Source organism: Megalobrama amblycephala, linkage group LG2 (assembly GCF_018812025.1).
Source record: "Megalobrama amblycephala isolate DHTTF-2021 linkage group LG2, ASM1881202v1, whole genome shotgun sequence".
NCBI lineage: Eukaryota > Metazoa > Chordata > Actinopteri > Cypriniformes > Xenocyprididae > Megalobrama > Megalobrama amblycephala.
In genome coordinates this window covers 24977896-24997502 of record NC_063045.1, presented here as the reverse complement: position 1 = coordinate 24997502, position 19607 = coordinate 24977896, and the positions used below count along the sequence as shown (strand labels likewise).

General features: G+C 40.7%; 1 protein-coding gene across 1 annotated transcript; it reads right to left on the bottom strand.

The window, feature by feature from the left end:
* Window positions 1-148: 148 nt before the first annotated feature.
* jagn1b (jagunal homolog 1b) lies at window positions 149-5349 on the bottom strand. The gene is made up of 3 exons (XM_048167874.1): window positions 5203-5349; window positions 2547-2658; window positions 149-1072 (listed from the first exon to the last, which is right to left on the bottom strand). Exons 2-3 carry the CDS (start codon window positions 2633-2635, stop codon window positions 610-612), a joined length of 552 nt encoding a protein of 183 aa, XP_048023831.1. The 5' UTR covers window positions 2636-2658; window positions 5203-5349; the 3' UTR covers window positions 149-609.
* Between the last annotated feature and the right edge of the window lie 14258 nt (window positions 5350-19607).

Below are 19607 nucleotides of genomic sequence, written 5' to 3'. Positions count from 1 at the left end.
TTTCAATCATTGGAGTACAGGAAAGAAGAAGGGAGGGGAGGACTGTAAAATTAATACTTAGAAATATATATATTTTTTTCCCATATTCATATAAAGAGAAAAATACGGGCCTAAAAATACAAGAATTAAAACAGCCATGAAAATAAAATTATTTTTCCAAATAATTTTATTGTAAGATGATTGGTGGAAAAAGAGCAGACTTTTTTTTTTTTTTTTTTTTACATACATTACTGTAGTAAATTGATTACTTTGCTGTGGGTGGGTTTTCATCATACACACCATGTGCTTCCTCATAACTGAAGATATATTTCCCAGGGATATCTGGAATCCCACTGAATCCCTTGTGGATAAGATTTGAGGTATCTCTTAAAAAGGCATGTGGAAAACGTGGTGGAAACAGAGATTACAATGGCAGCAGTTCAAACCTAAGCAGAATCTGGGATGAGATCCAGTGAATGAGAAGATTGATACTGAACATCCTGGTTTAACAAATCTGATCTCTCCTTAGGCTCAAATTAGTTAGTCAGGTAAGCATAAAAACGTATGTGATCAAAGAGCTCTCAAAGACACAAACAAGCAGTTGACAAACTATTATTCTCCAGCAGTCTCTTATTTCTTTTTTTTCTCTTGTGTGTTGGTGAACCAGGCATCCAGCAGCTTTTTGCTGTAGTAGATCTGCCAGCCGTGTACTTGAACTGAAATAATCAAGAGTAAGTACATTATAGACACGGCAGAGAAGCCAAAGATGAACCTATAAGCTTTGCCGTGGCGATAAAGCTGCTGAGCCACAGGAAACATCTCCATCCCTCCATAAAGAATAGGAGCTACACAAAAAAGCCCGGCGCTGATCATTGAGATGACCAGGTAACTGATGTTGTTTTTCGGCAAAGCCATGAAGCTGAAGACAGTAGGTATGATGCTCAGAAGATATGGGTACTCCCATTGGTATGGAGAGGCCACCACTTTATGGGATACCAGATTCAGCTGGCTGACCACCACCTGTGCTGCTACAAGCAACCAGACCACTGCATGAGCGATGTTCAGCTTCTTGATCTCAGATTTCAGGGCCACACTGGGGGGGATTGAGAAGGGTCAGGTTAACAGGAACTTTGTAACTTCAGAGATTAATCCTGTAATAGATCAGTATTTTAAGTAGTTTTAAGGGGTCATTCCCCATATATGTTTCCATCATTTCAATAATCATACACTACATTACCTTTTTATTTTTATTTTATTAATATCACAATATGTGAACATAGGGATGAATTTTAAATAATGTAAAGGGTTAGTTCACCCAAAAATGAAAATAATGTCATTTATTACTCACCCTCATGCCGTTCCACACCCGTAAGACCTTCGCTCATCTTTGGAACACAAATTAAGATATTTTTGTTGAAATCCGATGGCTCAGTGAGACCTGCATAGCCAGCAATAACATTTCCTCTCTCAAGATCAATTAATGTACTAAAAACATATTTAAATCAGTTCATGTGAGTACAGTGGTTCAATATTAATATTATAAAGCGACGAGAATATTTTGGCGCGCCAAAAAACAAAATAACGACTTATACAGTGATGGCCGATTTCAAAAAACTGATTCATGAAGCTTTGGAGCGTTATGAATCTTTTGTGTCGAATCATGACACAAAATGATTTCATCACCAAAAATATTCTTGTCGCTTTATAATATTAATATTGAACCACTGTACTCACATGAACTGATTTAAATATGTTTTTAGTACCTTTATGGATCTTGAGTGAGGAAATGTCATTGCTCCCTATGCAGGCCTCACCGAGCCATCGGATTTCAACTAAAATATCTTAATTTGTGTTCCGAAGATTAACGAAGGTCTTACGGGTGTGGAACGTTATGAGGGTGAGTAATAATGACATTATTTTAATTTTTGGGTGAACTAACCCTTTAAGTACTTGGGCTAGGACTACAAGTGCATTATCCCAAGGTACTAATAAGCACTTTCTGAAATGAAAAACTGCCAATATACTTTGAAATACAGTACTACACACAGACATTAGTAAATATTACAAATGGATTTTCTTAGACGCTTTTTGTTTTCAAGAGTTCAAAAAGTACAGTAAATCAGGAATAACCACATGCGACAATGTAAATACAATATTAAAATATTACTACGAATCATATTGTTTACATTAACACCAATAGACCTTATTCAGATCAGCGCCATAACAAGGTATGAAAGCGAGGCTGTAAGGCCTTGCCATGTTTTCAATGGCTTCCGCTGTAAATAAATAAATAAATAAATAAAATAAAATTTGTATAAAGCTGCTAAATCACTTATTATTTTCCACGGCTCAAGCTTTTTTTTTTTTTTTTTTTGATGTTGTCTATTAACATTTCTTGGAAAGACATTTTTGCAGTTTCATCAGCAGAACAATCCAAAAACACATTAAATAACAGTACAACCCTTTGAAGAGATGCATTTCTATCCCTCACAGCCTTGCTTTCATTCCCATTAAAAAAAAAAAAAAAAAAAAAGGATTAAGAAAAGGTCTATTCACAACATACATACCTCATCTGATAGTGTGACGCCACTCGCTCGCGGTGCTGAAAGTCACTGCCGTCTGTTCCTGTAGCTCGCGGTCCTGCTCTTGATGCCATGGCAACCCAACACCGTCGACAACCTGGTAAAAGTAAATTCGAAATTTACCTCACTTCTGTGTAAAAGTCTACATGAAGAAAACAACACACCAATTGGGAATTGGGGGGCAGTGCCCCCTAATCATGTGGTCATTCAGGCAAACTTACGATTGAGAGCATACTCTGTATTTCTGTGGATTTGGCCATTCACGTATTCCATAACCAAATGTCTTCAGCAGCATTTAGTTCACAGGAACACTAATCTCTACTGCTTTTGATTGCTTTTAAAGGGAAAAGCTGCACATAAACTGCTGTTCTAGGATCAGTTTTCACCATAATATTAGCGAAACATAGTTGGCAAACGATCCATTGTGTATCTGTGTTTGCGCTCTGAAGAACGACAAGGCTTACAATGTGTTTTTGCAGGGTTGAGCAATGTAGCCAATCACAAACATATCTGTTGATTTCTTGAACACAGCGACCAATCAGAGGTGTTTAAAGGATTAGTCCACTTTTAAATAAATTTTCCTGATAATTTACTCACCCCCATGTCATCCAAGATGTCCATGTCTTTCTTTCTTCGGTCGAAAAGAAATTAAGGTTTTTGATGAAAACATTCTAGGATTATTCTCCTTATAGTGGACTTCAATGGCCTCCAGATGGTTGAAGGTCAAAATTACAGTTTCAGTGCAGCTTCAAAGGGCTTTAAACGATACCAGACGAGGAATAAGCGTCTTATGTAGCGAAACGATCGGTCATTTTCGAAAAAAATACAACTGTATATGCTTTATAAACACATATTATCGCCTTGCACGTGCTTCCGCTTTCCGGATTCTTCAAAACGCTTACGCTGTATGTCCTACGCCTTCCCTATTCAACTTACGGAACGAACGCGACGCCAGTTTCATTTTTTCCCGTAAGTAGAATTTTGACCTTCAACCGTCTGGAGGCCATTGAAGTCCACTATAAGGAAAATAATCCTGGAATGTTTTCATCAAAAACCTTAATTTCTTTTTGAAGAAAGAAAGACATGAATATCTTGGATGACATGGGGTGAGTAAATTATCAGGAAAATTTTATTTAAAAGTGAACTAATCCTTTAAATTGGCACTGAACAAAAACCCTGGTGTTTTAAGCGGCGAGTGGATTCCGAGTTCTGCACACTGGCAAATATAACAAACAATTATGTAAATAAGAGATTAATTGTGCAGTCAGTTTCATTTATTGTTACAGAACTTCTTGAGATTGCCATGAAATAAAAAGAGCGAGATTTTTTTATGATTATAATGGGAGTTCCCCTTGCGCGCTTTGCCATGCCAAATCCCCCGTAATCATAAAAAATTAACAGTGGTTTGTGAACGTAGATGCTTTATTAGCAAATAATTAATCAGAAGGTATTTATGTTGGGATATTTAGGGTGTGCAGTGGCAAGAAACATGAAACTATTTCAAGGAAATCTATTTAAACGTGTTTGTAAAAGCGCATCCCTTAGAATTTTTCATGGAGTTGGTTCATCATCCGCCAATGATCAGAAAATTCATATTAAACGCACAATTACGAAACTTTAAACATATTTAGCCTATATGTAAGACTAGTATCACTCGGAGACCCGCCGCCTTCAACTATGGTGAGTACACTCAAAGTCTTTGTTAAAACATCAATATGCTACAGATCAGATAGACTACATATTTTTATTGTATGCCCAAATACAACATTTGCCAACGTGTACGTTATAAACAGCGGGAAAGCACGCAGTAAAGTGACCCTAAAAACTCCCTCTCGTAGGAACACTAACAGGCAGAATGCCGGAGGTTCACAGACTCACTTTTCCATGTTTTCCAATTAACTAACATATTTTGTGTTCCACGGAAATAAAAGAATTAGAAAATTAATAAAGACAAGTAAATGAAAAAAAAAAAAAAAAAAAAAAAAAAAAAATAAAATAAAATATATATATATATATATATATATATATATATATATATATATATATATATATATATATATATATATATATATATCAACTTTTGACCAAAAAATTTTGCTTTTGACCAAATAATTATTTCACGAAGAAATACAAATGAATAGCGAATAATGCCACTATGCATGCAAGTAATGTAGACATAAGCTTCCGTAAATACTTAACCTTTTGTCCCGTACATTGACTTTTAACCAAACTAGCCTGTTAAACAAAAACTATAAAGGCTCTTTCTATTTCCAAAAGCGAAATAGCTTACCAAATATGATGTACTAACTGCTTTTTAAAAGTTTAAACTTTTGCTTGTTCATGAGTTCACGACCTTGTACTGATCTGTAAAAGAGCTTGGTTGATACTAGATGATTTAATTATTGGATTTTACTGATTGCCAAGGTATTTCTGAATCTAAAACAATGAAATGTCAGATCACAACTATCTGTCACTCAAGCCAACTTCTACAGCTTTTGCTGACGCTTCCTACAGATACAGTACAAGCGATTTCTAAGAGACACCATACATATTCATGCACAGTCATAATAGGCTTTACAAATAAGCAGACGCACACTAATATGTATCAAACTTATTAAGACCCATAGTATAATGCACCTACCTTATTTTGACATGAACCAACAAACTACTTCGTACACAGAGAAGAAACGTGAGCAATGTAACGTTAGCTCTTCTTCTTCATTTGCGTTCCGTTTGGACATACTTCAATATCGCCCTCACTGGTGCGGAGTGGGAACGAGATTTTCATTTAGAGGATTGATACAAATGATACACACACACACACACACACACCGGTTATTAAATAATGCATTACAAATCAGTTGGAAAAATATGTAAAACATTTTGAGCTCTTTGTTGGTCTGTTAGAGGTCTATTTAAGAGACCAGGAAGTACATTTGTTGCGTAGATTAAAAAGTATAATTATTATATTTTTTGTATCATTTGAGGTTTCCAGAAATTATTGGTAAAAATTATTTTATTAATTATTAGGCTTAAATGAAAATATTCTCACAGTGAGACTTGGTAACCACAGGTTAAACCATACATGGCTACTCACTACTACTACCACTGTCAAATGATATTATATGATAATATGTTATATAGGCCTTTAAAAAACGCCTAAACGCAGGTACAAACTACACCTTAACAAAGACATGAATTATATGTATACCCACCTAATAAATATTGCAGTATAAATAGTTATAACATAGTTTTCTACACTTCATTCATGGTAAATGTGTGTTACTGTGGTGATTTTGGGATTTAAATGTCTTCTATCTTCATTCATGGCATGTTTCTCCTGTTTTCCTCATCAGTCTCATTGGGAATGTTGGCTGTTTCATCCGATTTAAAACTAGTTTAATCATCAAGTGATTTGTAGTTTGTAACCGAGAGGTGTGTGACGAATTGAAACGCTTCTCACAAGATGTCGCAATGCTGGAAATGAAGTTTTTTGATAAAAACATTCCAGGATTATTCTCCATAGAGGACTTCAATGGCCTCCAAACGGTTGAAGGTCAAAATTACAGTTTCAGTGCAGCTTCAAAGGGCTTTAAACGATACCAGAGGAGGAATAAGGGTCTTATCTAGCAAAACGATCTGCCATTTTTGAAAAAAAAAAGTAAATGTATATGCTTTATATACAAATGATCGCCTTGCAAGTGGTTCTGCAGAAACCGCACTTTCGTATTCTTCAAAAAGCTTACGCTGTATGTAAGTAGAATAGGGAAAATACTACTAATTATTACACAAATCACGTAAATTATTCAAAACTTCTTAAGCATCAAATCAGCATATTAGAATTATTTCTGAAGCGTCATGTGACACTGAAGACTGGACTAATGATGCTAAAAAATTCAGCTTTGCCAACACAAGAATAAATTACATTTTAAAATATTTTCAAATAGAAAACAGTTATTTTAAATTGTAATAATATTTCACAATATTACTGTTTTTACTGTATTTTTAATTAAATAAATACAGCCTTGGTAAGCAGATGAAACTTCTTTTAAAAACATTAAAAATCTCACCAATCCCAATAATTTATTTGATGCTTTACACAATAATGACTTTAAATGATCTTTTGGGGGTAATTTCTCAGCCAAATTTGATGTGCAATTAATTTGAGCTTAATTAATCGCCACATCATGTAATTAGATTAAAATTTTTAATAGCTTGACAGCCCTAATATATATATATATATATATATATATATATATATATATATATATATATATATACACAGTATCTCACAAAAGTGAGTACACCCCTCATTATATGTTCTCAAGTGACAATACTATAGAAATGAAAATTGTATATATTTTAGAGTAGTCAGTGTGCAGCTTGTATAGCAGTACAGATTTACTGTCATCTAAAAATAACTCAACATACAGCCATTATTGTCTAAATAACTGGCACCAAAAGTAAGTACACCCTAAGTGAACATGTCAAAACTGTGTCCAAAGTGTCAATATTTTGTGTGAGCACCATTGTTATTCAGCACTGCTTAATCCTCCTGGGCATGGAATTCACCAGAGCTGCACAGGCTGTTGCTGGGAACCTCTTCCACTTCTCTTTAATGACATCACAGAGCTGCTGGATGTTAGACACATGGCGCTTCTCCACCTTCCGTTTGAGGATGCCTGAGCACCGTATGGTCTGGGCACTGACAAGCTGACCTTCCGCTTCTGCAACCTCTAAACTCTCAAAGAACTCTCTGAGGATTTAAAAAGTAGAATTGTTGCTCTCCACAAAGATGGCCTATAGCCTAGGTCATCTTTGTGGAGAGCAACAATTCTACTTTTTAAATCCTCAGAGAGTTCTTTGCCATGAGGTGCCATGTTGAACATCCAGTATGAGAGAACGATACTCAATGCACCACATTTTAACTGCTCTAATACAAGATACACAAATTTGTATGGTCCTGTCAAGCAGACAAAAACATGAACATGATGAATAGGACATGTGGCTTTGCATGGTTAAACGACGTACATTAGTTCTCACTTAGGGTGTACTCACTTTTGTTGCCAGCTATTTTGACAAAAATGGCTGTATACTGTATGTTGAGTTATTTTTAGATGACAGTAAATCTATACTGCTATACAATCAGCACATTGACTACTCTAAAATATATCCAAGTTTTATTTCTATAGTATTGACTCTTGAGAAGATATACTAAAATGGTTGCTGAAATGTGAGGGGTGTACTCACTTAATATATATATAGGGATGTGGGTATAGATATATAAAGGGTCAAAATATTCAAATATTTGATTAGTTGATTTAATTACAAATGGATTGTGCGATTATGGTCTTTAAAAAAATTCACATTTTCAGTGCTGATGAGGTGGTGACACATTCATGTGTCATGCATAGGGTGGCGTGCGATACCAATTAACAAATCTAAAAGCTGTCAATCAACTCTCAGACAACAGAAGAACACATTCTCACACGCACACTGTAGACCTGTGTAGCATACAACAGAGACGTTAAAATTAATATTCACATAAGTGCCGTCATTCAGGCTGTTCACAATATGTTATAACGCGTTTAGGGTGCCTGAAATCATTATGGCTTGAGGTAGGCTTGCTGTGATAATCTGTGTTTCCAGTGTTCAGCTGCAACACTGGTATCATCACTTGCCCACTTCATTGTTCAGGTGAAATGGATGAAAAAATGGATGGTGTAATACAAATTTTGCCTTTTCTACGTTTAAAAACACTACGCAGGTTGAGGTGGTGATGGGAAGACGCCATATAGCAAATCTAATAATGTCACTGAATAAACCCAATGCCTATCACAAAATACATTGCTAAGTGTTTTTGAAAGTTTTGTATTTTGTTTGGTTTAATAATTAATATTACATTTGCAAGCATGACTCTCACTCGGCTTGTGAATGAACATAACTTGCACGCAGCCACTTCAAAACTGTTCACAAGCTTCTATGGGTTTGATTTTGGTTGTCATTTGTTGAAATAAATACAAAAAAATACAGTGTGTTGTTGTCTGTCTGCTGAATGTGACCCTTCCGATTCTCCTCCATGGCCATTTGGGAAAGTGAATATTTACCAAGACAACAATAAAACAAAGAAATGGATTGACTTCTCTCAGCTTGTTAAACACATTTTTTTTTTGGACATTTTCTACCATATGATGGCTGAAGCAGCAGCGCGTGCCAAGCACGTGACACTGTTTTCACGGTAACCAGCGGTGCATTCCAAACCGAAGTGCTCAAAAATGGCCACTTCAAAGGGCCCTTCGGAATGAAGGATTTCGAAGGGTACAACTGATGGACACATCGGGCCCCCATGATCCTTTGCACAGGGAAGTTGTTTGATGTCACAGAATGCGTACAGGAGGCTCGGAGTTCGATTTTAATTATAAATGTAGCCTATAATATTTTTCTATACTACTGTAATATTTATACAAGTTAGATTTGGTACATTATTATGGTCAAATGACATTGTACTTAGACAAAAATACTTTACAGCTCCCTTTATCAGTCCATTCAAATGTTTCAAATACATATACAATATGGTGCGATAAACCAAAAATACATAAATAAATAAACTAACGTTAAACAAAGGGCGCAGCTTGCACAATGTACTCCTCTTTGATTGTCTCGTTAAGATGATGCAGAAGTGCATTCCAAAAAAAGTTTTTTTGACCCCGTTGCTGCCTGTCCTGACCCTTGCCTTGTCTGCTGTTCTGTGAATGATATCTGCCTGCCTCGATCTACTGCCTGTATCCTGACTATGACTCTGCCTGTCCCTTGCTGTTCCTGTTTGCTCCTGTCTTGACCCTGCCTGTACGACCACGCTCACTGTAAATAAAAGCTTTGCATTTGGATCCCTGCCTGAGTCCCAGCTTCATTACACCTTTGAAGCTCTCACTCCGGAGGGTAAACCCTCTGAAGGGATTAGGGCAGTGTTTCTCAACCAGGGGTCCATGGACCCCTAGTGGTCATTGATGTAATGCCAGGGGGTCCTTATAAAATAACTGAATATGAATTTGTATATTTTGACATGTTCCCATAAAAGAAGATAATAAATGTATAATATATCTGTGTCACAGACACGTCAGGTTCCACCTCACTGCCTTACCCACGCACTCAATCACCTGAGTATTAATCACCGCCACCTGCACGTCATCAACTCAGCAATCACCAGCACCATATAACCACCACACTCACACACAGTCTTTGTCCGGTCTCGTTTGCACTACAGACTTTGTATGTTTACCTCAAGGACTCCAAACGCCATACTTACCTGCTCCAGTCGTCTCCTTCAGCTCCTTCGTCTCCTGTTCTCCTCGTGTGCCTACCTGCTTGTGTGTGTGAGTGTCTCCGCCATCATCCCTCTACTCATCTCTCCATCTGCATCTGTAAGACATCAAAGGACAGTATCACATTCTCTCATCCATTCAAGAACTGCTCCATATCCTCTATATCACTAACTGCTCTGCTGTTTCACCAATAAACTTACCTGCATTGCTTTTACTCCTGCCTCCGTGTCTCTGTTGTAACAGAAGACCGGACCATAACAACAGTTGAACAGTATGAGCACCAACGACCCGTTTCAAGAGCTCGTGAACGCATTGCGCTGAGCACTCACACCACAACCACCCTCACCGCCTTCCACCAACGCTGCAGCTTCCGCACCCGCCATCACCGCTTCTTCACCAGCATTCACCGCCAGTCCCATGGCCAAACCGGCGCCCTACTCTGGATCGGCGGAGGACTGCAGCGGATTCCTTCTCCAATGCGAACTGGTCCTGGAGATGCAGCCGCACTTCTGCCCCACCGACACGGCTAAAATTGCGTTCATCATTTCACAACTGCAAGGTAAGGCCCTACAATGGGCAGACTCGCTATGGACTCAGAAAGGCTCCGTTGTCAAGTCATATCCGGCGTTCGTCTCTCACTTCCGTGAGGTCTCCGGAAAATCTCTGATGGATTCATCAACTGGTGAGAAACTCTATAATCTGAAACAAGGAAATCTCTCTGTTAACGAATATGCCTTGCAGTTCAGAACGCTAGCCGCCACCAGCGGATGGAATGAACAAGACCTCATCACCACTTTCCGTCAGGGATTGGAGCCTAATGTGCGGCTGCATCTCGCTGCATACAAGGACTCCATAGGACTCGAACGCTTCATCCAACTCGCCATCCGCGTGGGTTCTCGTATGCAGTCGTGTCTCCTCGAGCACCAGGGCCAGTCACCTTCCACCATCCTCCTCCATCGGTCCGAACCCGTCAGCTCTCCAGAACCAGCCAACGAACCCATGCAAGTAGATCACTCACGTCTCACAACTAATGAAAGACAGAGAAGACTGACCCTGAACTTATGTCTATACTGTGGATTACCGGGGCATGTCATCTCTACATGCCCAACCCGTCCTCCTCGGCCCGTGGTGAGTACAATAATTTCTTCCATTCAGAAAATGAAACCACTCACTACCATGATAATCCTTACTGCTGCAAATACCTCTGTTCCAGTGGTGGCGCTCCTTGACTCAGGGTAAGCAGGAAACTTCATCTCCGGCGCCCTCTGTCGACAACTCAAGCTCAAGATCTTCCCATCTCCGGTTAACTATCAAATCCACTCCATCACGGGCAAACCCCTGAGCCGTAAGACCGTCCGTCATTGTGCTGGACCACTTCAACTCCGTGTGGGTATGCTGCATACAGAAAACATCTATCTGATGGTTCTGGAGGAGTCCACCGCTGACGTGGTTCTAGGGCGCCCCTGGCTGGAAAAACACAGTCCCACCATCTCCTGGCGCACGGGCGAAGTCCTGAAGTGGGGCGACCACTGCTTTCCTGACTGCTTCCCAGTACTTCCTGTTCCGAGATCTCCACTCTCCAAGACTCTCTCTATCAATGCCACGTCCATCGAAAGTCCTGTAGAGAAGCGTTCCGTGGATGTTCCCCTGGACTACGCCCACTTCAGTGGCGTTTTCTGCCCGCAACGCGCCTCCAAGCTTCCTCCACACCGGCCATGGGACTGTGCCATCGATCTGCTACCGGGTGAGCCAGTGCCCAGGGGATGCATTTACCCCCTGTCAATACCGGAGGAGAAGGCCATGGAGGACTACATCAAGGAGGCCCTCAGTCAAGGTTACATCCGTCCGTCTACTTCCCCTGCTGCTTCAAGCTTCTTTTTTGTGGCCAAGAAGGACGGAGGCTTGCGGCCCTGCATTGACTACCGTGCCCTCAATAAAATCACTGTCAAGTTCCGCTACCCACTTCCCCTCGTCCCAGCGGCCCTGGAACATCTCCGCGGTGCCACTGTGTTCACCTAAGTTGGACCTCCGCAGCGCGTATAACCTCATCCGGATACGTGAGGGGGACGAGTGGAAGACCGCCTTCGTCACGCCCACCGGACACTACGAATATCTCGTGATGCCGTATGGCCTGGTCAACGCCCCCTCCGTATTCCAGGATTTCATACACGAGGTGCTCCGGGAGTTTCTCCACAAGTTCGTTCTGGTGTATATTGACGACATCCTCATCTACTCCCGGAGCTTGGCCGAACATCGCCACCACGTTGCGGAGGTCCTCCAACGCTTACGGCAATTCCATCTCTTCCTCAAAGCTGAAAAGTGCTCCTTTCACCAGCCTTCCGTCCAGTTCCTGGGGTACATGATTGACCACAGTGGCATCCGGATGGACGAGGGGAAGGTCTCCGCTATACAGACCTGGCCCACTCCATCAACAATTAAAGAACTCCAACGTTTCCTAGGATTCTCCAACTTCTACCGCCGATTCATCAAAAACTACAGTACCATCGTCAGTCCACTCACCAACTTGCTCCGTCACCAGCCCAAGTCTCTGTCCTGGTCCCCACAAGCCACCAACGCCTTCGAGACCCTCAAGAGAGCCTTCACCACCGCTCCCCTCCTCGTCCACCCTAACCCTGACCTACCTTTCGTCGTGGAGGTGGACACCTCCACCACCGGAGTGGGAGCGGTCCTCTCGCAGCAGCAGGGGATACCAAGTAGACTCCATCCATGCGCCTTCTTCTCCCGCAAGCTCAACCCGGCGGAGGTCAACTACGACATCGGTGACCGTGAACTCCTGGCCGTCAAGCTTGCCCTAGAGGAGTGGAGGCATTGGCTGGAGGGGGCTACCCATCCTTTCCAAGTTCTCACCGACCATAAAAACCTTGAGTATCTAAAGGCTGCCAAAAGACTCAACCCTCGCCAAGCTCGCTGGGCTATGTTTATCTCAAGGTTCAACTTCTCCATTTCATATCGCCCCGGTTCTAAGAATACCAAAGCTGATGCTCTCTCTCGCTTCCATGCCCCAGAGGAAAAGCCCGAAACCCCAGAGACGATCCTACCGGAGTCCATCTTCGTGAACCCTATCCAATGGTCCGAGGAAACCGTTCCCTCCTCCAATGCCTCCACACGCACTTCGCCAGGTTGTCCCCAAGGCTTGCAATACGTCACACGGGCACGACGCACTCCACTTCTGCACAATACCCACTCTTCACTTGGCACTGGCCACCCGGGGGTCAATGAGACCCTCTCGTTGCTCAAACAACGCTTCTGGTGGCCCAACATGGCCAACGATGTCAGGAGGTACGTGCAGGGCTGCAGGGAGTGCGCCATCTCCAAGAGCCCACGCCATCTTCCCACCGGCAAGCTCCATCCTCTGCCCGTTCCTGAGAGACCCTGGTCACACCTGGGAGTGGACTTCTTCACCGATCTCCCTGAATCTGATGGTCACACTTGCATCCTGGTGGTGGTAGACCGCTTCTCAGAATCCTGCCGTCTGATCCCCCTGGAGGGTCTACCTACCACCATGACCACCGCAGAACTGTTGTTCAACCATGTTTTTCGTCATTACGGAATACCCGAAGACATCGTCTCCGACAGAGGACCCCAGTTTATCTCCCACGTCTGGGGAGATAAGGCGTTCTTCTCCCTCCTGGGTGTGAACGTCAGCCTGTCATCTGGATACCATCCTCAGTCGAACGGGCAGACGGAACGGAATATCCAGGAGATTCCTGCGTACCTTCTGTCACGGCCACCAGAACTCCTGGAACCAGTACCTGGGTTGGGCCGAGTACGCGCAAAACTCCCTCCGTCAAGCCACAACTGGATTAACACCGTTTCAGTGCGTACTCGGTTACCAACCCCCACTGTTCCCCTGGGATGGGGAACCCTCCAACATTCCCGCAGTCGACTACTGGTTCCGGGAGAGCGAGAGGGTTTGGGACTCGGCTCACCACCAACTGCAGAGAGCCCTGCGCAGACGCAAGATGACAGCCGACCTTCGGCGCTCCGACGCTCCAGTCTACCAACCGGGGCAGAAGGTCTGGCTGTCCACCAGAGACATCAGGATGCGTCTGCCCTGCAAGAAGCTGAGTCCCCGCTTCATTGGCCCGTTCACCATCGTCCGGCAGATCAACCCCGTCACCTACCGTCTCCAACTCCCAGCACAGTACAGTAGAATTCATCCTACATTCCACGTATCACTGCTCAAACCTCACCACCCTTCTGTTCTTCCCTCCACAGAACCTGACGTGGCAGCCGCCGAGCCCCCCCTTCCACTCATCCTGGATGATGGCACTGCTTACGTGGTACACAAGATTCTGGATTCCCGGCGCCGTGGTGGTCAACTAGAGTATCTGGTCGACTGGGAAGGCTATGGCCCCTAGGAACGCTCATGGGTTCCCAAGAATGATATCCTTGATCCTACTCTGTTACAGACCTTCCACACCAACCATCCGGACAGACCTGCCCCACGCCCTAGAGGACGACCACCACGACGTCGGGGTCCGCGGCCCTCAGGAGCGGGCCGTGGGAGGGGGGGTACTGTCACAGACACGTCAGGTTCCACCTCACTGCCTTACCCACGCACTCAATCACCTGAGTATTAATCACCGCCACCTGCATGTCATCAACTCAGCAATCACCAGCACCATATAACCACCACACTCACACACAGTCTTTGTCCGGTCTCGTTTGCACTACAGACTTTGTATGCTTACCTCAAGGACTCCAAACGCCATACTTACCTGCTCCAGTCGTCTCCTTCAGCTCCTTCGTCTCCTGTTCTCCTCGTGTGCCTACCTGCTTGTGTGTGTGAGTGTCTCCGCCATCATCCCTCTACTCATCTCTCCATCTGCATCTGTAAGACATCAAAGGACAGTATCACATTCTCTCATCCATTCAAGAACTGCTCCATATCCTCTATATCACTAACTGCTCTGCTGTTTCACCAATAAACTTACCTGCATTGCTTTTACTCCTGCCTCCGTGTCTCTGTTGTAACAATCTGACGATAGTACTGAATATGGGACAAGTCAACTAACATAGTAGTAAACTATACTTGATTGCATTTGGTTGTCACAAAGACATTAATGATACCAATGAGCCAATGTTATTCTGGGGTCCTTGAGGACGGTTCTAAATATGACAAGGCCTGGGTAAATTACTCAAAAAAGGTTGAGATTCACTGGATTAGAGCATATGGATAAGCCCTTCCGAATGGAACGCAGGGCAGATCAATTCGGTCGTTAAGTCTGACGTCACGCGGCAGCGCTTCTGGGTCCTAACGCTCTATCTCATACCACAAGAAAACAACAAATGGTGCTAATATACACACGTGATGTGGTGTAATACTACAAAAAATGTATAATCATAACCTTTATCTCCACACCAAAATTCCAGATGGCCAGACAATGATTCATCTTTTATAAATCGTTAAAATATTATTGTCTGTGACGCTGTGAGCACGGAGACTGTTGTGTAGACTGTAAGTATTTAAAATGTTTAACTTTTTTAAATGATTGATGTTTAATATGAATAAATAGCGCTCATAAACGGCCGTCGATGGCATTCTCAAGTGAAATGAGTCGAGGCTTGGACCCGGAAATGGCGTTCCTTACGTCATGACTTAACAAGCGGATAGAGGGTATGCATGTGATGTCACTGTCGACCGTTACGACTGCGGTCACGCCCACTGAGTGGCAAAAAAACTGAGCGGCAGCATTGGTTTTCAGCGTGAATGCCGCGAAAAACACACAAAACACATCCAAAATGGGAAAGAGCTTTGCTATTGACTGTACAAATAGCTTTGACACGAAACCTGAGGTATATTTTTACAGACTGCTGAAAGCTACAGAAAAAAGCAGCAAACAGGTTGTTGCAATTCACAGAAACAGCTGGACATCCAGGCAAACATGGATCTGCAGTTATCATTTTGTGTCAAAATGTTGGATTTTGGGGTAAAATCATACCGTATATATTGTATTGTTATATATTGACAACTCATCAATTAAATATTTACACTGACAAAAACTATAAAATTATATATGTTTTAAGGCTGGACAATATGACGATATAACATTGATATTACGCGGATTTAAACCTACCTATATTGTAGTTATATAAAATATTCACAGGCAGATTTGCTTTATGTATTTCCCCGGCGTCAAATCAGGCACATATAAATGTCAGGAAACAGGACTCCTGGTTGCATGTCAATATCCATGGATTAGGTTTATTTGACAAATTGTAAGGAACACATTCAATTCCAACCTTTAATGTAATCATTTGTCTTACTCACGTTTTCACAGTTTCCCCTATTAAATCCAGTCACGCACGGTCACGCAGCAGGTTCTTTTGCCACTCAGTCCAGCTGAGGGAGTGCGTTCCGGCGGGAAAGTGATGTCGATGCATACCCTCTATACAGTGGCGCAAAAATGGGGTATGCAGTGCATAGGGGCGCCGCATTGGAGGGGGCGCCATTGTGCCAAAACTTTTTTGAAAATCTTTTTGAATAAAACGATAAAAATAATAATTTTAAAATTATGTTTGTTGAAAAATAATGTCTGTTTAGCATTTGAAATTAGTAAGAAAAATTATATATTTTATTATATCAAGTGATATCAACTGCTCACCATTTCGATAAGAGCCGTTGCTCTGTTACGCACAGTCACATGTCCAAAATGGACAGAGGAGGGAAGCGGTCTGGGGCGCAGAACAGAAAACGTAAAAAAGAAAATGGAAAACAGTGTCTTAAAATGAGGACATCGACGTCCAAGTGAATAACAAGAAATTGTTAAGCATAACGCATATCACAACACTGTAAGTCTTTGATGTCATACACTGGTCGGTCTGTGTGTAGCGCCGCTTCAAGTCATTTATGAATGGTCCGCTGAATCACTTTTGTTACGTTCAAAATGCAGATTCAGAAATAAAATACTGCAGTGTACTGCGTGGAGACGAACAGTTCTGCTTTGTCTTTATAGTTTCGTTGGCAAAATTTAACAAAACAGACAATATTTTGTCTTAACACAAACTTATTGAACTGTTGTATAAAATAAGTATTGCATTTTGCACTCACTTTATTTGGGACAAAAACAGCACTTGTGTAATATTGAAATCCATTACTTTTGTGATGCTGCTTAACTCATATGATAAATATGAGGACAGTATTTGCACTTTCAACTTGTAAACACTGAGTCGGTACTTCCACCTACGTCAAGCGCGACCTTTTCAGCGTAATTGCGTATTACGTGACGTCACAAACGCGCATCCCAGAACAGAGCAAGGCGAGCATTTGTGCTTATAAAACATAAACTTTTTTTTTTTTTTTTTTTTTTAAATGACCGACCTAGATAAGACCCTTATTCATCGTCTGGTTTCATCTGGTATCGTTTAAAGCCCTTTGAAGCTGCACTGAAACTGTCATTTGGACCTTGAACCGTTTGGTGCCCATTGAAGTCCATTATATGGAGAAAAATCCTGGAATGTTTTCATCAAAAACCTTAATTTCTTTTCGACTGAAGAAAGAAAGACATGGACATCTTGGATGACATGGGGGTGAGTAAATTATCAGCAAAAGTTTATTTAAAAGTGAGCTAATCCTTTAAAACGTCTTAAAATGCACATATGAACACAGGGAAATATACATTTTCTCGGGGGAGCATGTCCCCAAACCCCCCTAGCAAACTACTTTTTGTGACCTTGGTAATTATGAAACCCTGCGTACGGCCCTGGTTCTATTCTATCTAACGAAATCTGACATAAACATGTATTTCTCCATATGTGCGCACTTGGGGACTAAAAGTTTGTATGTGTATGCAATGTCATCAAAAATACATGGGAGCAAACACGATTGAATGTAGAGGTTTGTATCTCGTTATTCTATTTAAAAAAATCAATAACTACCAATTGATTTTTCATTCCTATCAGAAATCTAATACTTCAAATCTCTAAGTTAAAACTGTGGTTTATGATTTATTTTCAAGGGGGAAAAAAAGACAAAAAAAAAAAAAACATCGCAAAACATTTTTTCCACAAATCACACCCTGTATATATATATATATATAAAATGACACAATCACACACACACACATTTAAAATAAATTGTAAGTTTAAATTTGGACATTTTCTACCATATGATGGCTGAAGCAGCAGTGCATGCCCAGCATGTAAATGTATTAAATATTGTAATAAAAATGTTTAAAATGTTAACAATTTAAAATAAAATAAAATGTGAAATTTTATTACAATTTAAAATAAACATTCATAATAATATTAAATGTTTCTTGAGCATCAAATCAGCATATTAGAATAATTTCTGAAGGATCAGTTGACATTGAAGATAAAAGTATACTTACATGGATTTGTTTGAATTTCATTCCAAAAAAGCATGAAATGGAGTAGGAGATTTACTCTTGTTTGTGCAGTATGTGCATTACCATAGTGTCTGGCTAAGTGTGTCCTTTGACACAAAATTCCACAAATGATGGTCAGCATCAAGATTGAAAACAGGGATTTTATTTTTTTGTGAAATTCCCTAATTACAAATTCACACAATTTCAGTTAATTAAAAAACAAAAAACAAAACAACAGCAATGACATTAACCCCCGGTTTCACAGACAAGGCTTAAGCTAGTCCCAGACTAAAATGCATGTTTGAGCTGTTTTACCTAAAAGTAACTTGCACTGATATATCTTAAAATATCTCAGTGCCATTGTTTTGTCTCAAGATGCACACCAGTAATTTTTTTTTTTCTTCTAGTGTATGTTTATAAAAGCTACTTAAATGTCCTAATTGAACTAAGGCCTAATCCTGGCTTAATCTAAGCCCTGCCTGTGAAACTGGGCCAAAATCTTTACTCCATATTTGTTTAACAGTTCAGCACCATTGTCAAAAATTAAAAACAAAGAATAAATTCTTTTTTGTGCCCCACTATCTCTTTGCACATATACAAATTTAGTCATTCAGTAGTAAAACTAAAAATAAATTACAGAGAGGTTCCTAAGATTGTTTTTGTTTAACTGTTTGGAGTGTTCATGTGGCCTTAATCCAGTGTTGGGTGTAACTCATTTCTAAGTAATTAATTACTGCAATTTAATTAATTTAAAATGTAAGGGATTACTCTTTAAAAAATGAATTACAGTTACTTCTGATGTATTTGCATTAAAGGTGCCCTAGAACAAGATATAATATAAGTCTAAGGTGTCCCCTGAATGTGTCTGTGAAGTTTCAGCTCAAAATACCCCATTTATTTTTTTTTTATAAATTTTTTTAACTGCCTATTTTGGGGCATCATTAACTATGCACCGATTCATGCTGCGGCCCCTTTAAATCGCACGCTCCTTGCACCCCATATTGGCATATGCAAATATTGGGGGCGTACATATTAATGATCCCAGACTGTTACGTAACAGTCGGTGTTTTGTTGAGATTCGTCTGTTTTTCGGAGGTCTTTTAAACAAATGAGATTTACACAAGAAGGAGGAAACAATGGTGTTTGAGACTCACTGTATGTCATTTCCATGTACTGAACTCTTGTTATTCAACTATGCCAAGGTAAATTCAAATTTTGATTCTAGGGCAACTTTAAATACTGTATAGACTATAAAACAATTCTGTATTAAAAAAAATAATGGATTTAACATCAAAATTTAACGTCTAATGTTAAAATTTATGTTTTTTTATGTAACCTTCCTCCTTTTAAATACTATGGTCAGTTCAAGAATA